We start from the raw sequence: 27,301 nt of genomic DNA, 5'->3' as shown, positions 1-27,301 counted from the left end.
TGTGTGCAGGGTTTTGTTTGGGCATGCTGGGTGCTTAAACACGCGCTGAACCCAGCACAAAGTGAAGTGGAAGCCTGGTGATTGCCTTGCTTTATGACCGGTGCTGACAGTCCACACAGGCACTGTGCCTCACCGTGGCCGTGTGGCACTGGATCACGCACACGGGCTGTCTCTGCTGATGAAGGGAACTGGATCCCTGGGAGGACCCTGCCAGCGGTTCTACTGCAGCCGAGTGGAGCTCAGCAGCTCGCAGACACGCGGGCAACCCATGCTTTCCTAGCAAACACAGCGTCTGCCCGGAAGCCTGGACGAAGGCCACTCCACGCACCAAGAGGGGCAAAGGCCAGAGGTGTCCTGTTCTCCCATACAAAGGCCCATCTTCAACTTCCTGGCCACGTGGGACTTCTACGGCCTCAAATGTACCTGGGGCCCAAAGTTTGGACCCAGTTTTCCCCCTCATCAGGCTGCAGCCTGAGTCACACGTCCAGATGCCACTGCAGCGACCTGGGTGTGCAGGTGAGCGATGACGATTCTGTGCAGCAAACACTGCACCCAGTCACGGTGCACTTACAATCTTGAATTCAAGTGTCACAAAACTGCAAATGCCAGACCCCCGAAGACACAACAGAGAGTGAGGAATGGTGGTGGTTTAGAAACAGAGAGTGCAACACAGGGGTGCATCTGAGGGTGCTGGGGACTAAATGCAGTGATGGTGAAGATAAAGAGAAGAGAGGTGGGAATTCATGGGTCTTTTCTTACCGGGTGCCCGTGTGCCTGCTGTGGCAAGGCTCTCTCTGGGCTGCAGGCAGAGCACAGCCAGGCCCAGGCCAGTCTCCTTCCCAACTACACACGCACACCGGGCAGTCTGGGGTGAGTCCCGCAGAGACCGGCAGCCCCTAGAGCTGGGCTGGGCAGGGGAGGAAGGACTTCTGTTCTCCCAAGGCAGATGCACCTACCCCAGGGCCGGCCACACGTACCATCTCAGACACAGCAGCCACCTGCGTGGCTCAAATGGCACAGCCATACGTTCTCCTAAGGGCCAGAGCGCTCTGTCTCCGTGTCCCCAGGCGCAGGGGACAGAAAAGTGGTACTTTTAAAGGTCTGAGGAAGAAAATGAGCACACAGCGATAGAATGCTGACAGTGAAGGAAGGAAGGGAGTTATCTGAGAACATCGCACAGAGGTCTAGGAAGGACCGTCCCAGAACGTCTGTAGCTCACGTCCAGGAACCTCGAGAACACGCCACACATTTTTCAAAAAATAGAACCAGCATACACAGAACTTCCACATTTCCCCAGAACAAAAGACTTCAGGGGAAAAATGCAATAATGACACGTAACTGAATGTGATGGAAAAATGGAGCTGATAAAAAGACGAGATTTTTCTTGGTCTCCCCTCCGTGTGTTGCCTAAAATGACGTTTCCCAGATACGGTGTTAAAACACATTTTCTTTCCTGGTTTCTCTGGAAATCTGACTTTAGCGAGGCAACTCAATTAGCTACAGGCACCCAGCTCTTCAGGACTGAGGGGCGGACACACTTCCAGCATCTCATGGAGTCAACGGCCATCGCTTGTTAACCACGGAGAAAGTGGCACCTGAAGAGCCATCCCTGGCCTTGACTCTTTTGGGGGAAGGGTCAGCAGGGCAGCCCGTGTTCAGACAGCACCAGTTCTACCAAGCCAAAGGAGACCATCGAAGACACCAGGACCAGGTCACATGCCACCCAGTGCTTTTCCTACCAAGCCACTATGACCACTCTGGGGCATTCTAAGATGAAACTGTCTTTTCTACAACACCGATGGCTACCAAGTTCCCTTCAGCATATCAAGAATTCCACAAATAAATATTCAGCCCCATTACTCTTTTTCTAAGAAAATCAGACTGGGGAGGTCAACGGTTGGAGAAATCTCTAGGTAACTGCTGCAATGTTATCCGTGCTGTAAGCACAGCCGTGCGGCTTGTTCCTCTGCCCTCAGACCTGAGACTCTGCTCTGCTCTGGGCCACGGCACACTTTATGGCGGCCATTTAGAATGGTCAAGGACATCACGGAAATCTATGCGGAAAGGGTGATCTTTTATAACCACTATATTCAAGTCAGGATCCAGGCTGACACTGAAACGCACTTCCTCGATGTAATTTATAGATAGTATGTAGCTACTGAGTCTGAAAAATATCAGATCGATAACCTGGGAGACGAATGGCGACATAACTAACTTCACTCACGCTGCTGACAGCTGGATAGAATGGTGACAAGCCGCTGTCCTTTCTGCTCTGTGGCGGGACATAAACAGCAGCACCAACAGCCCCTTTCTTTCCCCATTACCTCTCCTTCTCCTTCACGACAGCTTCCTCTGCCCAGACTGAAAAACCCCCTGAGAAACTGTTTTTGATGGACAGATGCCCTCTTCGCTCTAAGCTTAAAATTCATTTGCTACCCAGGGGACTACCCCACGCTCCACGGAACACTGTGTTGATAAAGTCATCCCAGCAAAGATGTCAGGTGACACCTGCAGAGGCTAAGGATCCTCTCACTGCAGGTTCCTGCAGGGTCCCTCTCTAGGCCAGTTTAGCACTTTTTTTTTTTTAGCTCAAAACTTAAAGCAAGGATCATACAGAACTAAACATGTGAAGTCAATTGTTTTTCATGGATGAATTATTTAAGTAGCCAGCAAGAGGAAGCAGAGGTGAGCAGTGTCTGCACAGTCGTTTGCTACGTGGGGTGCTGCTGCCCAGAGCTGCAGCCTGTGATGCCCGGGACAAAGCTGGCGATTAGGGAAGCTCCGGCGTGGTGCGCCCTGCACACAGCTCTGTTCTGCAGGACTCGTGAGCGTGGCTAGTCACAAACCGCAGACAAGGAGGTTGAATGCATGCATGAACGTCAAGTTCGGTCTCCAGCCTCTGGGCTCCGGCTCTGACCTGGGAGTCTGGCCTCGCCACGAGCAGCAGGATGGTCTTACACCCGTCACTCGACAGCAGCGCCACGGCCTCCTCTCGATTCTGCACATCCTCCCCATTTATCTAGGAAACAAATGAAAGTGGCACGTTAGTTTCCATTTCCACCAAGCCGCGCACAACAAATGGCAAATACCAGCTCATTTACGGTAAATGTATGGACAATGGAGCGCACACAGGGGCCTCGTCTGCAGCCCTGCGCAGAGAGTGCCTTCACTCAATTACGCGCTTACTGTAAGGGCCGCATCGATCCCTGAAGGATGGCGGACATCAGAGGAAGCAGTTATGTTCATAAATGTCCAACCTGCGCCCTGGCAACATACATCTAGCAACACAATTAACCAGCCCCTGACAGGTGACGTCCATCTTTCTCCGCTCAGAGTAATGGAAGTGTCACTCCGAGATAATAGCGCTGGGGGAAGCAGGACTGGAGCGAGCCACTGAAATCCGTCATCCTGCGTGCTGGCTCGGAGCCAATTAGGGGGCCGCAGTGCTCTGTCTCAGCAGGCAGCGCTCCCAGGCCAAGAGGCTGGGGTTTTCACTGAATCAAGTCCTATCTCTGTGTGCGCCCGACTCAGGGGCCTCAACACCACTCTGGGGATACCTCTCTGTGCTTAAGGAATCCAAGGGAAGAGCAGTTCACCCCCGGCACCCACTTCCCGAAACCACCAAACCCATGCACCGTGTTCAGGCTCATCTCTTCAGCACCAGGGGACATCAAAAAGTTTGTGGAAAATTGGAAGAAAGAGACAAGTTTACTGCGGTGTAAAGTAATTTCAAAGTTCACACACAGCTTTTTCATAATATGCATTTCCATGAACTTTTTGAAGACCTCTTGTATATATAAAATTAGCACAGGAGAAATCTGACTTTTTCAAAGAATGTGCAAAAGAAACCAAGCTTAGTAAACTAAGTACAGAGAAGATCCCCGTAGCATTTCAGAGATTTCTTTTTACTTCCAGGTTATAACCACAGAATAAATGAACTTTCTAAGGTTCAGACCTTGAACTATAGTTTTACATCCAAATGTATTTAGCTGTGAGTTAAATCAATTCTTTTCTTCGGAAATCGAAAATTTATTTCTTTTATGGACTGCTCAAATAGGCAGAGGCAATATGAGTTTCGCTCCTAACTCAACATCAAAATACGTGGAAAAGAATTTCAGCTTGAAGACCTCAGTAATTCCATGTGAAACAAGTATTAGTTGTCTGCAAACTAGACAGATGGGAGATGTGGCTGTACTGCCCATCTTCTTCTCAATAATTAATCTAACGCTGCTCACTAAGGGTTTCTGTGAAGTAGATCCCTGAGCGTTCCTCCCTCCCAGTCTCTGGGACTCTGGACAGACACTGTCACCTGCAAACAAGCCCAGGAGTCTCATCTTTGGACCACAGTGAATGATCCTGATTGCTGGAGTCTTATCCAAAACAAACGCATTTACCATAAAGAAAGCAGACAGTGATAGTCACGAAACCACACAGCCTGGGTTGGATTTCTTCCTGTGATCAACGTGAAAACCCCTTTAATGAACACCTGTGTTTGCAGAGGAGGGATTCAGCTACTACAAGTTTTATGTGCATACCTTTTTTAAAAAAATTTCAAAAATAAAATTCATCGAACTAGGAAACAGAAAAAGCTCTGATTCAAAATGAAGGATCGTGACTGGGAAAGGTAGGATGTGGTTCTTCAAAAGTGTATTTGAAAAGAAACGCATGGGCCGATTCCAGGCCTCTTCTTCTCAGATAGAGGCAAGCTTCACAGGGGTGGAGGCCTGCATCTCCAATTCCACACTAAGTGCCATTTTTGAAATAATGGCTTCCTAATTTCTGCTCTCCTTGACCTTTGAAGCCTATGTCCACTCCACAGTAATTCTAAGTAGTCCGCGGCAGTACACCTGTTTGTTTCCTGTCTCACGAGGACCTATCACTTCGGGTCCCCTCCCCAATGGGCGTCTTTGATCCTCAGGGGACTGAGGTGGCCGATCTCACACAGCTTCGTCTCTCCTGCCTGAAATGCAAGTCTCACCCGTTTTCCTTGGTTCCATTCCTCCCCGTTCCCCTGGTTCCTCTGCCTGTCACTCACAGCTCATCTGGGTCCTCATTCACATCAGTGTGAGCTCACCCCTGTCCACTCTCATGAACGCAGGTAACAGGCCTTTCTCAGGTGCCCGACACAGGTGGAATGTGTTAGTAAAGGAGAGGGCCAAACTCTCGGCCAGACGTGTGGGGAGTGTCCAGTGCTGACACACAGCACCAGTGACACTGTTATCTTTCGTCTCACTGTCGTCGAGAGTTTAATCCCCAGAGAAGGCTCGGCTCTGCCAAAGCAAGTAAACGCAGAGCCCCCCCCCCCCCCAGCACCATGAGGACATCCACAGCAGGGAGCCTGACTCTGTTCAGGAAGTTCCACCTCTGACATGTTCTTAACTCTTGCAGGGCCATCAGAAAACAGTGTGGCTGTGTTCACACAGGTGGAGCCACCTCCCTCTGTGAGTCTATAAAAACCTGCACTATGGCCTCCCGAGCCGGAAGTTAATCCTTGTTTGCAAGAAATGAATCTGCCATGGAAATGTGGCATTAAAATGCACTTTATTGCTGTTTGCAAAATCAGGGCCTCTTTGGCCAACCTGCTGGCCAGCGCTGCTGCACTCAGTGTAAGGAGAAACACACGCAGGGGCTTCAGCGAAGACGGCCCACGAGGAGTAACCAGATCCGAGGCCCGGAATGAGATGGAGCCTCCGGCCTCCAGCCATTCTCACATCTGAAACGTGGCTTTAGGGCAGGCACCAGGGGATGGGCCCAGCAACACGGGAGGGAGACAGAGGTGTCATCACATTCCTGCAGCTTCATGGGAAGGGAGGGACATTGCTGCAGATAACAATCGGCCTCATTTCTGCGCGTGGACATGTGTTGACAGGGGCTCCCCAGTGGCCATCACATGGGCTTCTAAGAGCTCTGTGGGACTTACTCTACTGCATCAGAAGTAGTCAGAATCTCACTTCAGGCCCAGATCTCCTGTATCTGCAACACATACATGCGTGGATGTGTAGGCACAGGTGCATTTACGAAACCCTGAAAGCTCAGCCATGTGTTGCCATGGCTTTTGGCCGTGGACACACCGATCTTTGAGGATTCCTGTATTATTGTGCCAGAGGTAGGCAGGCAGCTAAAATGCTTGGTACCCAACCACCTGTGGGATTCTTGAGCAAAGCCCAAGAAGTGTAGGCCAAAGAGGAAAAGCTTCCTCCGAATGCATTTGTATTTCAGGATGGAGACAGATGTGGGGAGACCAGAAAGATGGGCGCAGCCACGGGAAGGCAAGGAAGTAAAGCAGCAGAAAGGAGTGCTAAGGGCCCTTCCAAATACGGGGCTGCGGGGACACGGGGGCATGCATCAGACCTCCCTGCGCTCACTGAGCACTGCAGGTTTCGGCAGGGAGTGCCTGGGGCCACGCGCCACAAGGTGCACGCGTGGCTGTGACACGCTGAGCAGCCAGGGAGAATGTGGCAATGTGGCGTGAACACTCAGGCACTGGAGAGATGGTCTCATAAGGCTTCTGTCCTTCTTCCTTCCACTCAGTCCCCAGAGGACTGACTGTGATCACTGCACGGGAACTCGCGTGGCACAGGGCCGTGGCTGAGCCACGGGGCCAGCACCGTCAGGCACCTGCGGACGATGAGAAGCACGGGGCCAGCAGAGTTCCCGTGGAAGAGGCTTCCCTGCCTCTTGTGCACGGTCCCCGCCCTGTTCCGATCTCCTGCAGGTGCATCACGTCGCTGCACGAGGTGGCCACCAGGGCCACGTGCACCACGTGAGGGAAACTTCAGCTGCACCATGAGGGCAGGGCCTCAGGTGCTGCCAGAAGTGAACCCTGTGCCCTCCCCCGTCCCCCTGCCTCATTCTCATCTCCCTGGGAAGGAGGAGCTAACTGATCATTACGAGGCATCCCATAACCTCCTCATGTCGTACGGGATCTGTCTGTCTACGGCTACAATTCTGCCACTGTTTTATTTAATATCATTTCAACATCACCCTTAAAGTCCTTTGTCTCCTATATGTACAGACAGCATTGAATTGCAGGCTTTATAATGGGATGCGTATTTATTCATTAAGTGTGGTGCATCTGTCTGTAATCAGGCAGAAAACCGTACTTTATCAACCCCGTGGTTCTTTCTCCAATGGGCCAACTCCACTAAGGCATGCTTTCCTATCTGCCCACAGTACAGCTAGAGTCTGCAAGTCTCAAAGCATACGACGTGCACATATGCACACATGCGCACTTGATTTCTACCCAGTGTGCCCATGGAATGAACAGAAGTGACCAGAAGAAGAGGGGGAGTGGTCAGCTGGGAGTTAGGAAGGAAAGAGAGGGAAGGCCATGAGAAGAGGTGTGGGATGAGGGGAGTGGGTGACAGCTGCCAGTAGCGAGGCCACGGTGAGAAATGGTCACACATAGACCCGGTGCATTGCCAACGCGGCCAGACGCGGTCATTCTAGGTCAGGGCACAAAGCTCCGGAGCCTTCCATTCCTGAACATTTGAATCTACTGCAACATGGCGTAGTCGTGGCTGGTGTAACGGCCCTCAGGTCAGAAGGTTATATGGTTTTCGGTGTATTTAACTGGGGATCTTAGCAACGTGAGTCATGCCTTAAAATTATGTCAGAATTAAAATAAGAGCAGCTCTGAAGCCTTCATTCTCTGGGTCATCCTCTAACACAGGACTCTAGGTTTCCTACAGATTTTAGTCGTCTGCCCGATCACTGTTTCCACCGCATTTGTTTCATTCCTGACTTGAGTGTCTGCCTGTGTGAAAGACTCTGAAAGCGTATCTGGGACATCAGATTAAGCCGCTGCTGGGACACCTGCATCCCCCGTCAGAGTGCAGTCTGGGTCTGCTCCCAACTCCAGCTGCCTGCACGAGCACACCCTGCAAGGCAGCAGGTGGTGGCTCGAGTACTTGGGTCCCTGCCATCTGCACAGGAGCTGTGGATGGAGATCCTGGCTCTGGCGTCAGCCTGGCCCAGCCCCAGCCATGGGCAGCATTTGGGGAGTGAACACTGGATGGAAAATCTCTCTCTCTCCCTTTCAAATACATATGTTAGAAATTTCAAAAGTGTGCTACACAGACCAGGTCTTGGCTTCCTGATCTGTTTTTCTCTCCCTGCACATCTGATGACAGAGGCAACTCCAGTGCGTTTACTGCAGGTCAGCATCTGTGGACCTCATGGAAGCGGAAATGATACAGTCCTGCCGTTTTGTTACTTGTTTCCTTTTTAAGATTTTATTTACTTGAAAGAGAGTCACAGAGAGAGGTACATAGAGACAGAGGTCTTCCATCCTCTGTTTCACTCCCCAGATGGCCACAACAGCCAGAGCTGGGCCGATCCGAAGCCAGGAGCCAGGAGCTTCTTCCAGGTCTCCTGTGTGGGCGCGGGTCCAAGGACTTGGAGCATCTTCCACTGCTTTCCCAGGTGCGTTAGCAAGGAGCTGGATTGGAACTGCAGCAGCCGGGACTTGAACCAGCACACATGGGATGCTGGCGCTGCAGGCTGGGGCTTTAACCCGCTGCCCCTCAGTGTTGCCCCCCTAGGGTCTTCTAGAACCAGGAGCCCAAATGATCACAAACCTGCAACTTTCCATTCTGACTTAACTGGAGCCTTTGGAAGGTTTCACAAGGAAGGAGGGTTCTGTGGCCCCTGCAGGAGGACCTGGTGGGGATGACGAAGGGAGGGACTGGGAGGTTGTCTTCTACAGAAGCGACAGGTGAGGGGCAGCCGGCAGCGGGCTCTGTGCCTGAGTGGCCTGGGCACAGCTTCCTGAGGACACCGTGACACCTGCCAGGGTGCTCACATCACAAGGATCTGGCACCCTCTGTGCTCAGAAGGCCCCGACCTCAGCAGAAGCCCTGGTCTCAGCAGAGTGGAACCCAACCAAGCGACCTCCAGGAGTGCACCGGCGGCCAGGAGCCGCAGGAGTGCCGGCCCCCTCGCCATGGCTCCAAGTGCTGCACGAAGTCTGGACAGCTAGGAGGCCTCTGTCTGCCACTGGCTCCCCGACCCTGTGTGGCTGAGGTCGGCAGTGAAGCGGAAGCCCACTGGGCCTCTGTCCTATCCCGAGTGTCATCTGGACGTGGCAGCTGGGGAACCGGGTCCCCTGCAGACACCCTGGGAGAGGGAGGCTCTGAGAGGCTGGAGCAGGTGCGAGCAGGCTCAGGGCAGTGCCTCAGATCCCAGTATTTCCCATCCTGGGGAGCTCTCTTTGCCATGCTAGACCCCTACCTCTCCATACCGCCCCCCACCTGCTGCCCCTTCTGCCTCTGTGCTGTCTGCCTCATTGAGTGCAAACTAAATCAGTTCTGCATAGAGAAGCAGCCATGTTTCCTCCTCCTGGCCCCGGCTACCTTGTCAGACTTGTGGTTCACCCTAGAGGACCGGCACATCTGGATCCACGCTCACCTGCCTTATTCTGGAAAAGGCAGTAACTGATGCTGTGATGGGCAGTGAGAGCCGTTTATGTCCAGTTGGCATGGTTGTGCACTGTGCACAACAGTTAACAAGTGACACCATTATCACTGTCATTTTTTAGGACGTGTCAGGCCGTGGTGGAGCTGGAGGGCGTAGGCAAGGGTTCTGACTCCAGAGACTGTCCCTTAACTACTTCACTGTCAGCTAAGAACTCCGTAAGAAATGGCGCCATCCTTATTTTTGCTCTGTAGCCATTAATATCCAAAAGGAAAGACGAATTCTTTTCTGCAACGCTGCATAAGAGAGAGCGAAACACAGAACGGCGGGACGCACACGGGCAGCGGACAGAACAGAGGTCAGGACGAAGACGGCTCACCTGCAGGATGCGATCGCCTTCGCGGATCCGGCCATCCCTGGCTGCGATGCTGTTGGGGTCCACCTAGGGGAGGATGCACAGTGCCCACATTCAGAACTGTGCTCCTGAACGTCCCCCCAAGCCCCTCTGTCGGCCGATGAACCACGGCTTTCCCCATCTGCAACCACTGACCATGCACACGTCAGCGGACTATTGTAGCACAAGGTGACCTGACGGCCATTCCTGCATGCCCCCACGCCCTGCCCCTTTTCTTCCCACATTCGCTCCCACTTTTCCCGAGCCCACCTGTCAGCCAGGGTTCAGCTGACTCAGCATAACCGTCACACCAGCTGACTCAGCATAACAGTCACTCGAGGATTCCCTGGACCCAGGAAACATACTTTCCACAAAGGCGGCTTCTAACCCCTGCCTTCGTGGTCTTAGCAAGCAGACAGCTACAGTGTCAGCTCACACTATGGAAGGAACTGCTGTCCTGGGAGCTCCTCAATTTGTAGAGATTTATGATTGATATTACTCAAGAAATGAGAGAAAAAAATCCAGCCCACGCATCTGATCACTCAGTACCACTTTAGACAGAGGGTGCAGCTTCCACTACAAATTACTTTGAACAAATAGGTATTTCGGGCTCTATTAGGAGCTTAGTGACACGTTAATGCGCCCGATTTGAGCGACGCCTTGCAGGTCACTGGGGCATTCCGTGTGTCAGAGTTTGCAGCTGGCTTCAAACCACCTCTTCAGGCGTGGCGCATCCCACTCTTGTGGAGCCAAGTATTTCACGAAGCCGGAGGCTGCTCCTTCCCAACCAGATGTGAGAAATGACTTTCTCATGAGGGCGCCACCCACCAACAGGCTTCAGTGGCCAATCAAGAACAGACGCTGTCACTCCGGAGGCGGGGGAGGGGGACAGCGTCCCCGTGCTCTGCTCCTGTGGCGAGCTGACCCTCTATGAACACTGAAGCTCCAAAGCTGGTTATTTAAACAGTCAATAGAGAGGAGGAGAAGGAAGTGAGGGATGACAATTCAATTGTAGGCCAGAATGGCATCACGCGGCTATTAGGCTATTAAACTGCTACCCTGCTTCCTCTGTGCCCATGACAAAAGGCAACTCAGCAGGTGTCTCCTTCCGCTTCCTCACCTCAGCCAGTGGGATTAGCATGGCTGTACACGAAAAGGCAAACAGTCTAGGGGATTTCTCCAGTGCAGGAGACAGCCGTGGTGAATTCTTTGGCAAAATGATCACGAGTGGTGTACATTTACAGAGCTGTGCGTGTTCTGAATGATCAGTTAGGCCATCTCTTCCTTCTTCTGAAGGCCTCTCTAGGCAACTGTGACGTCTCTGGTAGAGGAGACGAAAGCTCAGAGCTCTAGGCAGTGTCCTCAAACCAATGCTGAGAACACCTTGCACCAGCGCGGGACAGTAACCAGCGCGCAGGGAGCCTGACTCCTGGGAACACATGTATATAAAAACATGTGTGCACAAAAATAGGCGCCTACTGACAAGGGGGGCCTTCACATGTCCATGGAACACGCCCATCATGAAAACACATGCATGGATCTCAAACACGTTTACACCAATTTCAATTCTGAATTCCATTTTTCCACGAAGCCCATGTCCATGCTCTTCTATATGTGCGTCTGCATGTAAATGTAAAGTTGAATCGCGCATATGTGTAATTTAAACAAACGCACACTTTCTTATTTCTAGTAGAACGATCTTTGGGGAAGTTTTGAAGAGTCACCTGTGGCGACCAGTTGTACTTCACGTAAGCCTTTCAGAGTCATTCACACAAAAGGCACCTGAGCCTCAATGCTTCCTCTCGCGAGTGATCACGGGGTTTCCTGACAGGAGCCCGCAGATGCACTCCTCGCCCACTCACATTTACTCAGACCATCACAGAGCAAAAGACTGACTGCTTATCATGAATATTAATCTAAAACAATTAGCCACTGCCATCAGGAACACAACGAACAAAAGACACGGTGGAATGGAAGGGCCAGCCTGGGCCCGTCACAAGCTCCCCTCAACTTCCTGTGATCTCCAGGGATTTATTTAAATTTAGGCACCTGTCCCACGTCCCCGTCTCCAGGCTGGGGTTCTGTGCTGAAAGCAGGCACATTACACAAGCTGACAATAATTACATTACTTGGGCAGCATAATTTACTTTCCTAATTGAAAGTGACAAGCATTGGAACAGGGCCAATTCTTCACACTCCATCTTCTTAGGGCAGGCGGCTCTTCCCCTGGTGTGGGCGCCCCACCCCCCCACCCGCCCCACGCGTCTCTTACCTCGCTCACATAAATGCCCGTGTCGTCTTCATCATCCGTGCGGTAGCAGAGTGTTAGGCCCAGCTTCTCCTGACTGCTGACGCGACACAACTCCACCTCCTGGGAGAGCAACACACGGGGATGGGTGTTCATCTCAGCACAGCCCCACAGAACACAGCCCCCAGGCCCTCCGGTGCCCCCGGAACCTCCCTGTACCTGCCCGACACGTGACCCCGACGTGTCAGACCACAATCCTCACGACCCACCTTCTCCATGCGTGGCTGTGCACTCAGACCAGGGTTTCACAGTTCCACTGTGTGCTCTGCTATCAAATTATACAGCTCCCTAGCTATGACACCGCGACGCATGACTCACACAGCTGGGATCTGCTGAGAGACCCAGGATGTGCACGTCGGCAGCACAATGTTCACACACATACTGGAGTTCCTATTTATTTGCATTTTAATAAAATGAAACAAGTTCACGCAGCACACGAGATGATGCCGGATGGTGCCATCAGTTCTTCTTCTGAGTTCTACACACTATGATAATAAGCAAGGGTTTTATGGAGGTCAGGCCAAGGCTTTCTATTATTCCGCAGAAACTCCTGCCCTTGGAAAGAAATGGGTTCATCCAGCCTGAAGGCAGAGACATCAACGGCGTATGAGGCAGAGGCAATGATTCAAAGTGTGGCAGGAAATGAACAAGAAAATACGTTTCCTGAAACACACGGCTAGGGCGCTGGGAATGTCAGGCCTTAGGTCATGCATCTTGAATCCATTTCCTGATTTATGTGGAGCAAAATAATAATAAATTTCGTTGTGTTTCATCTTTATGTAATGAGACGGACGTCCACCGCTCTCCGAAGCAGGTGAGTTCAGGATAAATCACACAATCCCAAGATTAAAGCCCAAAATGATCCTCTCATCACAGACGAGGAATAGAAGACCCTCGAGCGAACGGTCCGACGGGGAAGAAGAAGGTAGATTTTACTTGTAAGGTCTGAGAGGTCTGGGCCACGTTCCTGGTACCCAGACTCTGTGACCGTCTTGAAGCTGTCCATGGTGTGTAGTGCTCTTTGTCCAGTACCTACCGTATGGGTAGTCCCAGTGAGGGTCCTTGATGGAAGTGGGTAGGGGTGTGCCAGTGTGTGTGTGTGTGTGTGCATGTGTGTGTAAAGAAGGTGAAATCTGAGAACACACTGAAATTCAAATACTGGAATCAGAAGTCCCAAGGCAATGGTATTAGGAGGTGAGCTCAGGTCCTGAGCAGGGAGCCCCCATGAATGTGATGAGTGCCCCAGAAAACAGGCCCTGGGGGCCAGCTGGCCCCTCCGGCCACGCAAGGCTCAGAAGGTACCGTGGATGAGGAAGGGGCCTTGCGAAACGCTGAGCTTGCTGGCGCTCTGCCCTCGTACCTCTTGGTCTCCGGCCCTGTAGGAAGCGAGCTTCTACACTCATCAAAGAAACACTCACTGACTCCAAACAGGAGGCTTCCCTCCAGCGCAGTCTGCGACAGATGAAGGAGTGTCTTCCCCTTAATTGTGCATTTCGGGGAAGTCCTTGTCATGAGATAATAACCATTTATTTTAATGATATGCCATAAACCATGCTATAAATCCTAAGTGAGAAGATTTGCTACAATGAACTCCAGTGACCAATAACTTCACAGCTAAGAGTAAATAAAATTAAACTCCCACATCCCAAGACCAGCACTGTAAATTGACAAATACCAGAAACTATGAAGAATACTGACTTTCTGATATGCTAGGCAAAGACCCCCCAGGACACCACAGTGGCCGGGAAGCACCTGGCATAGCTGAACACTAGCAAGAAGAGGTGACAAGTCCGTTCACCCGGGCCAAGAGGAGGGCACAGTGACGTGATCTGCTATCAGGGCAAAAAGGAACACAGCAGGCCAAAGTGTTCTCGAAGGTGGCAGTACGGATGCCTGCCGTGGAACGAACCCTCACCCAAACTAGGAAGGAATCACGCAAGCAACGCGCTTCAAGTGGGATACAGTTAGGAGCAAGGGAGCTGCCACTTCCAGGGAGCCCTAAACAATACTTAAATAAATGAGATGGGAGCCTTTAAACTGAGGCAAATATGGAGCTGTAGGCAAAGTGAAAATCTAATTATTTTTAATTGGTGAAACAGAGAAAGAGAGAGAGATGGAGGTGTAGAGAGCCAGCCAGCCAAAGAGAACGCCCCCATCCACCTGTTCAGTCCCCAGATAGATGGGGCTTGGCTGGGGCCGGAGCCAGGAGTGGGAACTCAATACAGGTGCTCCCATGAGGGTTTCGGGAACCCACACATGTAAGCTGTCACCGCTGCCTCCCAGGGCGCACATGAGCAGGAAGCTGGCGCCAGGTGCCGGAGCCAGGATCTGAACTCGGGTACTGCAACGTGGGAAACAGAAACGCCTACACCCCATTGACTTTATTGTTCTGCCAAGGCACGGGAGGAAGTCCCAACACCGCGTGGAAACACCTCCAGAGGGAGCATTCTCCTTGCGGTGCCTGCTCTGTATTCCCGACGGTACACCGGGACTTCTGTGTGTTTGGAACGTGGCTACCACACTGCTTGTGCAGGAAAGCAGTGCATCTAGTAGAAGGAAAAGGGCGGAACCTTCAATGCCGCAAAGCAACACTTCTAGCCCAGAGTCCCTGTGGCCCAGCAGAGAAGGTCCCAGGGGCAGAATAACTTCAATAGTGCCGTCGGTCGAAGCAGAGCAGTGAGACGGGTCTCAAAGCCAGCCTCTGAGACGTGACGAGCACGGGGTCAGTAGATGCTTCTTAGATGGACCGTTAGCAGCATCCACTGACCATGGGACCCGGAGGCAAATGCTCAAAACTCCAGACTCACCGTGCTGGGATTTCAGGCACCAAGGGAGACCCACATGGGCACCACCTGATGCCAGTCCCCAGTGTGGACCTGTGTTTCTTTCTTAGAAGACACTGCACACACACGCCACACCACATACCAATTCACCAGAGCACACAGCTTAGAAGCAGGTTTCTCTAATCTAACGACAGAAGAACGAACAAGCAGGGCCCCGTAGACTCTGCTCCAGACAGGGCAGATGCACAGTCGCAGAAGGCAGTCCCCGGCACAGGCTCACCGGACTGCCCACGCCCCCGGCTCCTGGAGAGACGGTCCCCATAGAAAGGAACGTCTCCCTGACGGTGCTCACCCCCTTCCCTTCGTCCCGGGAAGCTGTCTGATGAGAATGCCCAGGGACATGAGCCATGCGTGCCCGTGGAAGCCCAGCCTGGTGGGTGCCAGTGCTGACCACTCTGAGGCACGGTGGCTAGAGTGGAATCCTTACCTCCCATTCCTGGTGCCACCGGGCTCCACCTGACTTAGCGGTGCACCGAGATGCTATGCCCAGGGAGGTGTCTCCTTACAGAAAGCAGAGCCGGCCCCTTGCTCTGGTGGCCCAGATGCCGGTTAGCATGCCCGGATCTCGTATTTGAGTGCTTGGGCTTGATTCCCAGCTACAGCCCCTGATTCCAGACCCTGGGGGACACAACGATGACTCCAGCACCTGTGTTCCGGCCACCCATGTGCGAGACCGGGACAGAGTTCCCAGCTCATGGCTCTACCTCTGGACCTAGCACTGGCCATCACAGACATCCGGGGAGTGAGCCAGTCACTGTCCCTTTCTGCCCCTCAAATAAGAACAAAACTCTAAAAAGTCAAATTATGGAATCTGTTTTTGTGAGAAATGAGATGTTGTGGACTGAGGGTCGAATGGAAGAACAAAGTTAGCAAGGCTTAACTATGAAACATTTTGCACTCAGAAGGACTGGACTGGGATTTTTATTCAAATCTGTTGTACTACAGTGCTACACATGTTTTGGTGAGGAACAAGGAATTTATGAAGTAAAAAAATCCTGTTTCTAGATTTGTCTCTCTTGACGGGTGTGGAGCTGCCTGTAACACCTATTCACAAATTTGTTGCCAAACCACACAGCACAAAGGCCCACACCATCAACATGAGAACTCAGGCCGTCAGCGCTACTCAAGTCTGAAGACGACCCGGGGTAGACAGCAGGGCCATTGTCACAGCAGGCAACCAGGAGAGAGCAGGCCGGTTGCCTGCTTCTTTTTATTTATTTTCCCGGTTTGGTTTCTTAGAACATCTGTGCTTTTACCCAGCTTGGGGGAAAACACCTATCACCTGTCTTTTTACCACACTGCATACTGTGTTTAGCTGCCCCAAGAAAACGCTCATTAACAAAACAAAACAAAACAAAGCAAAGCAAATCAAGTGGGAAACTGGAACACGTTGGCCCCCACAGCCGAGGGCAAAGCAGGTAGCTCACTACCAGTACCAGTGACTTCCAGCTAACGGGAACCTGTACAATACTTAGTGGGAACCAGTAACCTCTTAGAATACCCAAATTGGGGCCCGTGCCGTGGCTCACTTGGTTAATCCTCTGCCTGTGGCGCCAGCATCCCATATGGGTGCCGGGTTCTAGTCCTGGTTGCTCCTCTTCCAGTCAAGCTCTCCGCTGTGGCCCAGGAAGGCAGTGGAGGATGGCCCAAGTGCTTGGGCCCTGCACCCCATGGGAGACCAGGAGGAAGCACCTGGCTCCTGAATTCGGATGGGCACAGCGCGCTGGTCGTAGCGGCCATTTAAGGGGCGAACCAATGGAAGGAAGACCTTTCTCTCTGTCCCTCTTTCTCACTGTCTAACTCTATCTGTCAAACAAACAAACAAACAAACTAACAAAAAGAATACCCAAATCCCAATGACAACAATATTTCAGGCCCACGCTCCCCAACTGCACACATATTCACAACAAGTACTGCCATCAGTGCACACTTGGGACAAAGAGGAGAGTAACAGAGCCCAAGCTTAGCTCGTGTCTGTCACTCACATCCTTAGTCCCGGCTCCTGGTCCCCCCGCCGCCTCTTCCCTGTTGATGCTGTGAGATGAGGGGTAGCTTTCCACTTCCAATTCCCGATTCCTAGAATCTTGGGCAAATTAAGTCGTCACATTTTTCCAGGCCCAGGATGGCAGCCTCTTACCATGGGCAGTGGATTCCCTGGGGAGGTCCTCCGCGACCCACTCTGAGTGGATTCCGTGCACTGTGTAACAGAGGGAGAGACATTCACCTTCCTCTCCTGTCAAGCAGGGAGGAGATGCACTGGCGATGCATCCCAGGTCAGGAGTCAAGTTGGGAAGCAAAGCGAGCAAGGCCAGAGCTGGACCCACACATGTTGCGAGCTTTTCCGCTGTGACGGCCAGGGCACCAGGCTGGGCCCAGCCCTGCTCTTTATCAAACAAGGAACAAAGGCACGTCAGGAAATTGGAGACTTTGCTTCCAGCAGGTTTTTCCCCCTCTCCTGTGCTGGTATCTTGGAGAGGTGACTGCCATTACTTTAACCTGGCTTACCCTTTGAAGATTCCAGAAATCTACGGTTTCCCACGGTTGACTTGAGCCTCGAGCAAACCTGCGCTACTGGACGTTGTGAATTTAGTTCTCGGGAACTGCATTAGCCGAGCATGGGGAATCCTGGTCAGGTCACGCCCACCATTGCTGTAACGCCGTGCTTGGAAGTCATAGGTGCTGGGTATTTCCCTTCCAGTGCTCTGTTCCAACACCAGACCTCCAAACCACTGGCCCTGCTGTCCTTCACTGCCAACACCAGCCTCGGGCTCACGCCTGTCTCCCAATGCAGCTCTGAGTCTGTATTACACACAACCTGCTTTCACCGGCAGCCACAGCTCCCCTGGGCTCTGCCTCCGTGGTACCAGAAAGCCAAGTGTGGTTAAGACGCACGCTCCCTTCCCGGGGTCCCCGCCGGGGCAGCTGCGGCTCCCAGGGGAAGATGCTCCCGGGCTGAGCACGTGGGCCACTCCCGCTGTGCGTGCTGACCGGCACGCCTCGCCCGCCTCGCCAGGCCACTTTCCTACCTTCTAAAGACACGAAAGCCATCTCCCCTTCTCTAGTCTCCAGCTGCCCACCCAGTAGGGGTACTCATCTAGGAGGACACTGGACATCAGATGGCTCTGATGATCACAGCCGTCCCTCTGCAGAGGGGACCACGCGGTCTCTCCCCCGCGGCTCGGCCGCAGTCTCTGCCCCGCTCAGTGGGGCCGCCTGTGCCACAGTTCACAGAGAATCTAGAAAGGGCTGCACACTCCCCGGCTCCACAGAGCAGCACGGAGCATCTCAGCCAGCCCTCGGGCTTTTACTTAGTGAGTTTTTTGGTGCAGTGAGAGAGAGGTTCCAATCCTAGCAGGCAAATGGCTCAATGCATGCTTTCTACACAATTCTTTTATGATTTTTCCAGGAAATTTTTACGGAATTATTCCTGTTTTTTCACTGTTTTCAGCTTCTCTGTTTTTTTTTTTAAACTTTTATTTAGTAAATATAAATTTAAGTACAGTTTATGGATTACAATGGCTTTTCCCCCCCATAACTTCCCTCCCACTTCCCGCTCCCTCTCCCTTTCCATTCACATCAAGATTCATTTTCAATTCTCTTTATATACAGAAGATCGATTTAGTATATATTAAGTAAAGATTTTAACAGTTTGCACCCACACAGAACATAAAGTATAAAATACTGTTTGAGTACTAGTTATAGCATTAATTCACATTGGACAACACATTAAGGACAGAGATCCCACATGAGTAGTAAGTGCACAGTGACTCCTGTTGTTGACTTAACAATTTGACACTCTTGTTTATGGCATCAGTAATCTCCCTAGGCTCTAGTCATGAATTGCCAAGGCTATGGAAGCCTCTTGAGTTCGCCGACTTCAATCTTATTCCGACAGGGTCATAGTAAAAGTGGAAGTTCTCTCCTCCCTTCAGAGAAAGGTACCTCCTTCTTTGATGGCCCCGTTTTTTTTTTTTTTTTTTTTTTTTTGACAGGCAGAGTGGACAGTGAGAGAGAGACAGAGAGAAAGGTCTTCCTTTGCCGTTGGTTCACCCTCCAATGGCCGCCGCGGTCAGCGCGCTGCGGCCGGCGCACCGCACTGATCCGATGGCAGGAGGCAGGAGCCAGGTGCTTTTCCTGGTCTCCCATGGGGTGCAGGGCCCAAGCACCTGGGGATGGCCCCGTTCTTTCCACTGGGATCTCACTCGCAGAGATCTTCCATTTAGGTCCTCTTCTTTTTTGCCAGCTTCTCTGTTTCTATTAGATGCTCCCCAATGCTGTGGTCTGTCGTCTGTCTCTGTCACACACAGAGAATCTTTAATATCAACTCCACAGGGTGGGCCACAGGGACACCTGGGGGTAGCGGTCAAAAGAGACACCAGAGGTGGTCTTGGCGCCCGTCAGGGAGACCACATCTCCAGGAGAAGCAGCGAGCATGGGAAGGCACGGATGCAGGAGCCCAACCCTAAACCTAACCCCAACCCTAAACCCTAACCCCAACCCCTACCCCAACCCTAACCCTACCCCTACCCCTAACCCCAACCCTAACCCTAAACCCTAAACCTAACCCTAAACCCTAACCCTAAACCCTAAACCCTAACCCTAAACCCTAACCCCTAACCCTAACACCAACCCCAACCCTAACCCCAACCCTAACACCAACCCCAACCCTAAACCCTAACCCTAAACCCTAACCCCAACCCTAACCCTAACCTCAACCCCAACCCCAACCCTAACCCCAACCCTAACCCTAACCCCTAAACCCTAACCCTAAACCCTAACCCTAAACCCCAACCCTAACCCTAAACCCCAACCCTAACCCCAACCCCAACCCCAACCCCAACCCTAACCCCAACCCTAACCCTAACCCCTAAACTCTAACCCTAAACCCTAACCCTAACCCTAACCCTAAACCCTAACCCCAACCCTAACCCCAACCCTAACACCAACCCCAACCCTAAACCCTAACCCTAAACCCTAACCCCAACCCTAACCCTAACCTCAACCCCAACCCCAACCCTAACCCCAACCCTAACCCTAACCCCTAAACCCTAACCCTAAACCCTAACCCTAAACCCCAACCCTAACCCTAAACCCCAACCCTAACCCCAACCCCAACCCCAACCCCAACCCTAACCCCAACCCTAACCCTAACCCCTAAACTCTAACCCTAAACCCTAACCCTAACCCTAACCCTAAACCCTAACCCTAACCCTAACCCCCGAGCAGTCCCTGTGTGGGCAGCTGAGAGCGCAGGCCACGGTGGAAAACCTAAGTAAGAGGCAGCAGGGACGGACACGCCCGGGAAGCGTCTGCGGAGCGAGCAGAAGGAAGGAGCCCATCCGACTCGGCTCAGAAAGATGAGCACCGTGGGAGCACAGTGCCAACTGGATGCGCTGGGACACAGGCAGGAGGGCCGCCTGGGGATGCCACCGGCTCAAGCGAGAGGAGGCGAGGCCGTGAACGCAAGCAGCGCCCCGTTCCCTGAGCACCACTACCATCATTTCCGTTTACGGGAGGAGCAGCAAGGCACAAGACAAGTGCCGCTAACTCGCCCAAAGTCACACAGCGAGCCCAAGGCCAGGCGGCACAGTGGGCGCTGCCACTTCCTCTGGTTCCACCCACGGCTCTCTCCATGTTTCAGCTTAGACGCTAGTTGCTGCCTGCTGTTCCGCCGCCACCGGCCCCCACCCCAGCACTCTGGCAGAAGCAGGGCTACCAACGTACTCCACGGCGTCCAGCAATGTGCAATCACTTTCTGGCAACTCCGCCCACCTGTTCAGTAACAGACCTGACTCTGCTCAGCTGCTTACTTTCCACAGCTGTCTGCTCCCTTGACAGCTACACAAGCGGGATCTTGGCTGCTCTGGTTACCTGATCTGTCATCAGCCTTTAGTGCGAAGCAAAGCAGCTCAGGTGAGTCGCCCTCTTTGTCTCTGCGTCCCCAGGGCAGGGGAGAGCGGCCCTTTTCGCAAGCCCCACCTGCACCCACCAGATGAGTTAACCACTACAGTGAGGCTGGGGGCAGCACAGCACGGCTACTGCTGGGTGAACATTTGTATCCTGGAATAACTGTGTTAGATCGCGCACAGTGTGTCTGCAAAGCTGTGCAAACAGTAGGTGTGACTTAGTCTCACAATCTCTGCCAACAAGAAATGGAAGCCAAGAATGACCTGCAAAAAATAAAGCAACATGACCCATCTCTCACTCACCCTACATCCTCTAGCACGCTTAGTCTTCCCTGCCCAGTCTGCTCATGTGACATTTCCTTAGCACTTGCTATGCATGAAAGACCACAGTCAGCTTGGAACTTCTCGTGCACCAAACTTGGGGATACACGTTTCATGAATACCATGCCATGTGAACTTAGAAAATTCTGACAGCTCCTGCAGTACAGGGCAGCTACTTCTGGCCCGTCCAGCATTCAATAGATGTCTTTCTGGAAACATGACCCTACACTGCTTCTGTGGAATTACTTTTGCCTTCCTGGGCTGTGTGTTTAGGACGGACAGCAGCTCCACAGGCGGCACGTGGCTTAGGTGCCAGACAGAAGTGCGTTTTATCTCCCTGTCAGGATCAGTTATGTGTATTTGATCCAGTACAAACCCAGCAGAACCAGGCCCCAAACTTTTGCTGAAACCGTAGGGAGAAGAACACTTGCATTTCCTAGATCACAAGCCACTCAGAGCTCTGCTTTGCCAGAATACACAGAACTGGAGGGTGAATGCCCCAAACAGGAGATCGAACCCCAGTGATGAAGGAAGACTGCAAGTCAGTGTAACACTTCAACACTGCGGCCAAGTTACATCTCTAACAGTAGATTTTCAGTTACAAAAACCAATAGAAGTCCGTTTTTCCCTGAAGAATGTGCTCAGAGCCTCTTGTTTCTTGGATTCGAGTCCAGGTTGATTTTGGTCAATATTATCAATTTCAGTTAATAGACGAAGACATTCAGGGCCAGCAGTCAGCAACTGACTCCAGGTGACTGAGCCGCTGTTCATCGACTCAGAAATGGACACAGGCACTGTTTCTTTCTCTGAACTCCGAAGCTTATTTTTCTAATCAATAATACACTCCTGTAGCCCTGTGGTCCAGAGCTCATTGTCTGGACTGACTTAAATACAAGAAGGACTTGACACTGAGCCATGGGCTGTGTGGTGCAGGATACACGGGTCAGTCAAGAGCTGAGCCAGAGAGGGCTGGCTCAGAGACAGGCACCTTTTGACATATGGGGGGGGGGGTGGTCAGAGGGAGCACATGCAGGGGTTCCCAAGGCAGTGCCCAGCAACGATGCCTGGAGATGAGCCAGTTTCTACAAGGTCTCATACCAAAGTCACGGGCAGAAAGCGGAGGAGACTCAATTACCCAAAACACACAGCTTTCCATCTGACCTAAACCACAGAGTTACAAAATTAGGACAACCAAGCGAACGCAATGCCTTGCTCTTCTGGCATCCAACTAGGCGGGGGCATAAGTACACTTTATTCTTCATACTCATTTTTTAGGAAATTAAGATCATTATTTTTTCTTTTCTAAAGTTATCTACAAGAGAGTGAGAGACTTTTAGACACTCTAACTTCTCCACCATCTTTTTTTTAGCACAAGTGACGTACCTGTGTTCACCTGCTCATTTGGTGGCAGACCTACAAGGAGAACCCAGGCCTCCTGACTTTAATTCAGCCACACTTTTCATTGTTATCATGCCAGTTCTTTTATATATATATATTTAGAGAGAGACAGATCTAGAGAGTTCCCACGCGCTGGTTCATTTCTCAAGTGCCTTTAACAACCGGGGCTGAGCTGGGAGCCAGGTCTCCCCTGTGGATAGCAGGGTCCCCATCACTTGAGCCATCACCACTGCCTCCCAGGGTCTGCTGTAGCAGGAAGCTGAAGTCAGAAATGAGGGCTTGGACATGAACGCAGCCACTCTAATGTGGGACGTGGGCATCTTAGCCATTAGGGCAAATGCCTCTCCCCTCTTGTTTTAAGATTTATTTGAAATGCAGAGTTAGAGAGAGGGGGAGAAAGAGATAGAGATCTTCCATTTGCTGGCTCACTCCACAGATGGCACCAATAGCTAGGGCTGGGCCAGACCAAAGCCAGGAGCTTCTTCCGGTCTCCCATGTGGGTGGCAGGGGTCCAGATACTTTGGGCCATATTCCACCACTTTCCAGGCCATTAGTAAGAGTTCTGTTGTTCAGAGGTAATTCTCACTCCCACTCCAAGTGGCTGGGGCACAGGGAAGTGTGTGTGGGTGGTGAAGCCAGGAACTAGGTGCAAGGTGACGGACAGAGAATTCTTGGGAGAGCAGGGCTCGGGCTGAAAACATTGTAGCCTTCTTTCAACCTGTGGTGTCTAAAGGAGATTTAAAAAGAAGGAAGTACAAACTCAACTTTGACATCAAAGTCCGAACCCTGCTCGGAGAGGCTCAAGCACCCACTGTCATTTTAGTGCCTTTCACCCGCCCAGCTGTCTTTGTTGGATCTCCACTCTCAGCATCTGTAAGCTGCCTTCTCTTTGAATTATGGAAAATTGCTTTTTCCAAAGGAAGTCTTAGCAGCATTTCTTTGAGATCAGCCTTGAGCTTTCTGTAAAGAGTGGAGAAGAACGAGGTACCCCTTGTGCTGCGGTCCTGCCCCATTCGCCCGTCGTCTCTGGTTACACTTCCTTTGAGCCAGCCGTGTTTTCAGTGAAGTGGTGCAAAGTCACTTGAGAACAGCAAACATCACCCGTGTTCACCTTCTGAACCACAAACAGGATATACCGACAGGATACTCCTATCCGGGTGGCAGAGCGAACACCGTCTGGTGCTGAGTGAGATCGGATCCTCCTCAAAATGACCCGTGAGTGCGCCTCCTGGAGAGTTCAGGAAAATGGGACTGAAAGGGGTTCTAGCGTCTTCCTTGTGCGACAAGCCGCGGTGGAAAGGGTTACCACTGCTTCAGCTAGGGGGAGAAACTGAGCAGACAGCCAACACTTTGGAATGGAGCAGAAGTTGGGGTACTCCTTGGTGGGTGAGCAGTGGGAGAGACAGGAAAGGCCAGGGGAAAAGGCGGCAGAAGGAGGGATCGCGGGACTGCTGGAGCCAAGGAGTGTGCGTGGGTCTGTGGGATCACGGGACTGCTGGAGCCAAGGAGTGTGCGTGGGCCTGCGGGTTTGAAGGACGGCCCCAGGGGCACAGCTCAGTAGGGAGGGTGCCACTGCTGTCAACCTGGGCCAACGGTGAATGAAAGATTCTAGGATATTTAATAAAAACGTCTTTTGAACTTGAATCATTTTTTTTAAGACATTTAAGTTTATCAGATAATTTTTAGTTTTTTTTTTAAAATGTTAAAGGTGGCCGGCACCGCGGCTCACTAGGCTAATCCTCCACCTTGCGGCGCCGGCACCCCGGGTTCTAGTCCCGGTCGGGGCGCCGGATTCTGTCCCGGTTGCCCCTCTTCCAGGCCAGCTCTCTGCTGTGGCCAGGGAGTGCAGTGGAGGATGGCCCGGGTGCTTGGGCCCTGCACCCCATGGGAGACCAGGAAAAGCACCTGGCTCCTGGCTCCTGCCATCGGATCAGCGCGGTGCGCCGGCTGCAGCGCGCTGGCCGCGGCGGCCATTGGAGGGTGAACCAACGGCAAAGGAAGACCTTTCTCTCTGTCTCTCTCTCTCACTGTCCACTCTACCTGTCAAAAAAAAAAAATTAAAAAAAAAATAAAAATGTTAAAGGTGAACACATTTCATATATTTCATACAGATCTAGTGATGCTTCCTACCCTCGTCTTCCTCCTGCCCTCGCTCCCACCCTTCCTCCTCTCTATTTTCCTTTAATTTTTTCAATGATCTACTTTCAGTTTGCTTTATACTCGTAAGATTAACCCTACAGTAAGCAGAGTTCAGCAAACAGTAGGAAGAAAAAACACTGCTCCTTAACAGTAGAGACAAGGGTTCTAACAATCATTGAAACTCAAAATGTCAGTTTCACTCCGGTACATCACAGTTCCTGGTACTCCACTAGTTACCAGAGATCAGGGCAAACACCCAGCACTTGTCTTTCTAGGACTGGCTTATTTCACTAACTATAATGGTTTCTAGCTGCATTTACTTTGTTGCAGAAGACAGGATTTCCTTCTTTTTTTGGCTGAGTGGTGTTCCATAGTTTCTTTATCCAGTCATCAGTTGATGGACATCTAGCTTGATTGCACAGCTTAGCTTCTGTGACTGAGCTGCAGCAAACGTGGGGGTGCAGATCACTCAGATGCTTTTTTTTTTTTTTTTGACAGGCAGAGTGGACAGTGAGAGAGAGAGAGAAAGGTCTTCCTTTTCTGTTGGTTCACCCTCCAATGGCCGCTGCGGCCGGTGTACCGCGCAGATCCGAAGGCAGGAGCCAGGTGCTTCTCCTGGTCTCCCATGGGGTGCAGGGCCCAAGCACTTGGGCCATCCTCCACTGCACTCCTGGGCCACAGCAGAGAGCTGGCCTGGAAGAGGGGCAACCGGGACAGAATCTGGCACCCCGACCGGGACTAGAACCCGGTGTGCCAGTGCCACAAGGCGGTGGATTAGCCTAGTGAGCCGCGGCGCTGGCCCCAGATGCTTTCAATTCCCTTGGGTGAGTTCCCCGGACAGAGACTGCTGGGTCACACGGCAGGTCTATTCTCAGGCATCTGAGCGATCTCCCAGCTGGCTTCCAGTTTACTCCCTTCGACAGTGGATTTGGGTACCTTTTCCCCACATTTAACCAGCACTGTTTCTTGATTTCTGTCACAGCAAGCTTCACGCTGGGCCTGTGTATGGTAAGCTGTGGGACTCACTCACAAGAGTGCAGAACCACTGGTTTCTTTACAGGCAGGTCAGCTCACTTGTAGGCGTTAGAGAAACGGCGGGTGTTACGCTGCAACGTTACACAGAGTTAGTGTGCACTCCTGCAGATGGAGCAGACAAGTCTTCCTGTTACTGTATTTTTGCACTTCATGCTCAGATATTGGTTGAGAATGTGAATTAATAATAAATGAAGCTTTCTCCAGGCTTTACGATGACACTGCAGAAATAAAGTGCTTTATTTTGTGATCTGAGAGGCGTCATGAAACTTGATCGACACGAGTGATTAGTGAAGAAATTCCGTGTTCCTCATTCCTGGGTAAGTGCCCCAGTGTGCCAGGAAACGTTTCCCTGTGAATGCAGAGTGGTGCCTAGTAAGACACACGCTGATCCGGAGTTCACGTGGCACTGCACACGGCAGTCCATGTTCTGTCACTTCCCATAGCCCCTAAGTACCCAAAGAACGCACGTATGCCACAAACCCTACATCTCTCCTCTCCCTCCTGTCCCTTCTTTTTCCTGGTTATTGTTCCTGCAGTCTCTGTGACACACGGCATGCTCTGTGTCTGTACTCCACTGACAATAACACTCTAATGCCATGCATTAGAACCAATTAGGAGCCCTACACATCTCCTGGTATGACTTATGAGAAAGGGAAGATCCACATTTATCTGTTTCAGATATTCTACGGTGAACTCCAGACTGGGCGGCGCCCGTGTCCATGTTGACATAACAGAAATTTGTCAGGCCTGCTCAGAGCTCCTGTTTCTTTGAAAAACATTCAGGAACTTTGCCAGCACGTGTTCTTAAGGAAGCATAAAAGGACGATTAACACGGAAGAATTCATAGGACCTTGTTTCCACCAGCTGGTGACTTGGGAGAGGAAAGAGTTTCTAACCAGGCACCAGCTCTGACTGCGCCTGGATTCCTGAGACATTTTCTACTGGAGGTGAGAGCTTGCCCTGCCCACAGTACCAGGACAAGCGCAAGGCCTTACATGCAATAATATGTACGCGCTGGTTTTTCCTTCCTACTCCTTGTCTTGTTTTGTAAAACAGCACTTTAATATAATTGTGTATATATATTTCTGATCTAGCCAAGAAAATAGAACTCTAACAAGATTAAAAATAAAACAAAAGGTCAAGAAACGTTCATGTGTAAGTTTTGTGTTTCACAGACATTTGTTCCTTGTATCCAAAAAAACATAAAACTCAGGGTACTTGATGAGTTCTTACCAAGTGGCAAAGCATGTATTTTAAATACACACACTGTCAGGTAGGCACAGTCCTCAGTGCTACAAAAGGCACACAGTACTTGATGGAATAATTACACACACACACACACACACACACACATTTTCTTCACTGGATCACAGATCCTGGCCTGCACCCACAGCATTTGTGGTTAACATACACTCATGTTTAACACTGGCCTTAGTCGTCAACTATTTCACAAAAAGCAAAATAACTGATGATACAGACTTTGTGAACTGGCTAACTTTCCTAAGGCCTACACCCTCTCTCGAAGGTGCTGACTCATATTCTA

The 27,301-nt window shown here is 51.5% G+C and overlaps 1 protein-coding gene and 1 long non-coding RNA gene across 4 annotated transcripts in view; one reads left to right on the top strand and one right to left on the bottom strand.

Moving 5' to 3' along the window:
* PDZRN4 (PDZ domain containing ring finger 4) overlaps positions 1-27,301 on the bottom strand; it is a 357,880-nt gene that overhangs the window by 7,051 nt on the left and 323,528 nt on the right. For all 3 annotated transcript variants that reach the window (XM_089304029.1, XM_051850939.3, XM_051850940.3), the window contains 3 exons: positions 12,081-12,179; positions 9,794-9,856; positions 2,918-3,019 (listed from right to left, as the gene is read on the bottom strand). In XM_089304029.1, the coding sequence (XP_089160155.1) occupies positions 2,918-3,019; positions 9,794-9,856; positions 12,081-12,179 (264 nt within the window). The remainder of the gene's footprint in view (positions 1-2,917; positions 3,020-9,793; positions 9,857-12,080; positions 12,180-27,301) is intronic.
* On the top strand, positions 23,159-26,905 carry LOC149124777 (uncharacterized). Its single transcript, XR_016213168.1, has 3 exons — positions 23,159-23,799; positions 25,963-26,075; positions 26,437-26,905. It is a non-coding gene; the product is annotated as an uncharacterized LOC149124777 (long non-coding RNA).

The sequence above is a fragment of the Oryctolagus cuniculus genome, chromosome 9 (assembly GCF_051225735.1).
Source record: "Oryctolagus cuniculus isolate XC-2025 breed Fujian yellow rabbit chromosome 9, ASM5122573v1, whole genome shotgun sequence".
NCBI lineage: Eukaryota > Metazoa > Chordata > Mammalia > Lagomorpha > Leporidae > Oryctolagus > Oryctolagus cuniculus.
The sequence above is the reverse complement of the archived record's forward strand: the minus strand, read 5'-3'. Positions and strand labels throughout refer to the sequence as shown.